The sequence below is a fragment of the Egretta garzetta genome, unplaced genomic scaffold (genome assembly GCF_000687185.1).
Source record: "Egretta garzetta isolate BGI_Z169 unplaced genomic scaffold, ASM68718v1 scaffold53, whole genome shotgun sequence".
Taxonomy (NCBI): Eukaryota; Metazoa; Chordata; class Aves; order Pelecaniformes; family Ardeidae; genus Egretta; species Egretta garzetta.
Genome location: NW_009259312.1, coordinates 1,858,355 through 1,861,453, shown reverse-complemented (window position 1 = coordinate 1,861,453; position 3,099 = coordinate 1,858,355). Strand labels below are relative to the sequence as shown.

General features: G+C 44.8%; 1 protein-coding gene across 3 annotated transcripts in view; it reads left to right on the top strand.

Annotated features, from left to right (window-relative positions):
* Positions 1-3,099, top strand: part of NRK (Nik related kinase) — a 124,958-nt gene that overhangs the window by 97,846 nt on the left and 24,013 nt on the right. For all 3 annotated transcript variants that reach the window (XM_035891972.1, XM_035891973.1, XM_035891971.1), the window contains 2 exons: positions 125-283; positions 1,931-2,074. In XM_035891972.1, coding sequence (XP_035747865.1) covers positions 125-283; positions 1,931-2,074 — 303 coding nt within the window. The remainder of the gene's footprint in view (positions 1-124; positions 284-1,930; positions 2,075-3,099) is intronic.

The window sequence follows — 3,099 nt, the reverse complement described above, 5'->3', positions numbered from 1 at the left end:
GTAATGCTACCGAGGTGTTTTCTCACCCCCTGTGTGTTTTCTTTCATTCTGCCATAAACAGGTCAAAAGTGAGATGTAGCCAAACACTCGCATTTTTCATGCTGGCCTATGTCTTTCGTTCTAGCATCTAGTGCAAAACCTGAGCCTGTCAGGAGAGAAAATGCAAGGAAGGGCTCTGTTGTCAACGTCAACCCAACGAATATCCGCCCACAGAGTGACAGTCCAGAAATTCGTAAATATAAGAAGAAATTCAACTCGGAAGTCCTTTGTGCTGCTTTGTGGGGTAAGCTCAGAAGCACTTGGGCATGTGTTTGGAGGGAAGGCAGCAGGAAGAGAGGCTGGCAGTATATGCCAGGCAGATTTCACAGTTGTATTGCATCTCTCCTGTTGGAAAGTACTGGAGTGGATCACTGAGTGAGATACCTGCATCACTCACGTGGCACTGCCCTCCTGGTAGAAGATGGCAAACAGTTGACTCACCGCTGCAAAGGATTGTGTCCATCAGAATGAGAAAACATTTTGATCAGGCACCAAATTGAAACTGTTCTCGTTGGAAGAGCCAGAAGTTGCAAATGTTGTAGTAACTTACGCGGCTCGTGGTACTGACTCTTGTCTTAGTTGCATACGAGTACAGCTGATCACACTAAGCCCCAACCCAGTGGAAATAATCCAAACCTGAAGCCTTGTGCTGTCATGTGTGTTAGGTATTCCAAGAATCTGAAGCAGGTCAGGCATCAGTCTTTCCAAAAGCTTGGCTTCCTTAGTTCCTGCTGTCAGTGCTTACTCAGGACCTTGCTGGATCACCCTTTTTGCAGGGCCAGCTTCACGTGGTGTGAAATCAAGGTGAATGTAGTCAGACCAGTTTTCAACAACTGTAGACCTTGTCCCAGTCTCTCACTAGCTAAGCTCTTGAGTTTTAATCATCTTTCTGCTTCAGAACAACAGACGTATTCTGTGGGACTCACCCCAGCCTTTTACTCCTCCTCACTTTTTGAGTCTGGAAGGGAAAACGAATGAAGCTGATGAAACATTACCCAAAGGAAATGTAGATTCCAGTTTACAGCTTCACAAATTTTGTGTAATGTATGTTTGTAGGAGTCCAAGATTTCAAATTAAGAACAGAGCTGTGTGGTAAGGTCTGTAATTAAATGTGAGTTGAGGCTGAAGAGCACCAGGTACTTGTCAGAGCATTGCCAGTAAAGGAGGTTGCTTGTTACAGCAGGATACCTCGTGTCATTTCTTTAGATCCTGCTGATTAGGAAATGTAGCTGTCATGCCAGCCAAACACAATTTTTGACATCCTCTGATGTCAGCAACCCACTGGAGCCTTCGCTTCCTTGGGAGCAGTTGGATTTCAGATGGATTCACTCCTTTAATTTGGCATTTGAAAGCATTCTTGCAAAACACAGGCCATGTTCAAACAAACACACCGCTTCCTGGTAACAGCAGCCCTTCCTCGCACAAGTTTGGTCCTCCTGCAATTTGAGTGTGGTATTTGGGGAAAGAGAGATTTAAAAAAAATTTTTTTTAATCAGTAGAGACCCTTAGATCATTTAGTTGGATCTCCTGTGTTGCCTCTGGAGTGGTGCTGGACTGGGACTTTTGCAGTGCTCACAGGCACTTTGCAAGGTCACCTGAGAAGATCGAGTTTGCAAAGCATTTTCCTTTTTGTTTAAATCAACATTGACCTGAGTGGAACTACTCATCCATCAAGTTATGTGGGCATATAAGTGTTCTGCTGGGTAAAAACTGTAATGGTAAGAACCTGTTTTGCTATTTGTTTTTCTGGGAGGTCACCCACAGAGCAAGAGAGAAACTATCAGGTACCATTAAGTGAGACTAAGTAAGAATCGGTTCTCAAAACAATGAACACTCGGTGGCCTCTGAGGCATTAAGTGATTTATGCAGAATTTTTTCCATGTATCAACAGGAGTAAATTTACTGGTGGGAACAGAGAATGGATTGTGGCTGCTGGACAGAAGTGGGCAAGGAAGAGTTTATTCGCTGATTACAAGGAGACGATTCCAGCAAATGGATGTTCTGGAAGGACTCAATGTGCTAATTACGATATCAGGTTAGTTCAGTGTCTAAAAGTATCTGACCTGCATTGGGGTTGGAAGCAATTAAAAAGAAGAATTGGGTTATAAACTAGGTTGAGGAATTTCCTCTTACAGAAAATCACAGGACAGTTATTCTTGTTAATAGGAAAACTCTCTTGAATTTTTAATATTTACGTTCTCATTTTAGAGAGGCTTTGGGGTATTTCATTACCTGGTTAATGTGTAAAATGGTTTGTGGGAAGTATGACGTGTTTCATGTCCCTAAAATGAACTGGTTCTGAGCAAGTTATAGTTTGTGTCTGTTTGCTTGTTTCTGTGATGGGTGAGCATCTAACTGCAGTTCTATTAAAATATCATTAAATGACCTCATTCTGTGTTCAACAAGATATATGACCCTAACGTGAGAGTGATCTATACAGTGAGAGCATGAGTAACATTAACTGGAGTAGTGTCTTCAGCCTCTGCTGACAAACAGCTTGGACTCTGCCCTGGAAGGTTGCTGAGGCTCTTATTCCCCATGGATGAGGGTGGCCTCAGAGGATGCTTAGCACGTAACACAGTGAGAGATGTAGGTCCAGCAAGGAATGGCAGCTCCTTGTCTCCAATCCAGACTCACCGTGGTAGGTGATGGTGAGAGCTGGGGCCAGTTCTGTTTAATATCTATATGATATGATGGATGAGGGGATTGAGTGCACCCTCAGTAAGTTTGCAGATGACACCAAACTGGGCATGAGTGTTGATCTGCTCGAGGGGAGGAGGGCTCTGCAGAGGGGTTTGGACAGGCTGAATCAATGGGCTGAGGCCAATTCTATGAGGTTTAACAAGGACAAGTGCCAGGTCCTGCAGAAAAGGACCTGGGGGTGTTGGTCGATAGCTGGCTGAATATGAGCCAGCAGTGTGCCCAGGTGGCCAAGAGGGACAACAGCATCCTGGCTTGTAGCAGGAATAGTGTGGCCAGCAGGACCAGGGAAGTGATCGTCGCCCTGTACTCGCCACTGGTGAGGCTGGCCCTTGAATGCGGGGTTCAGTTTTCGCCCCC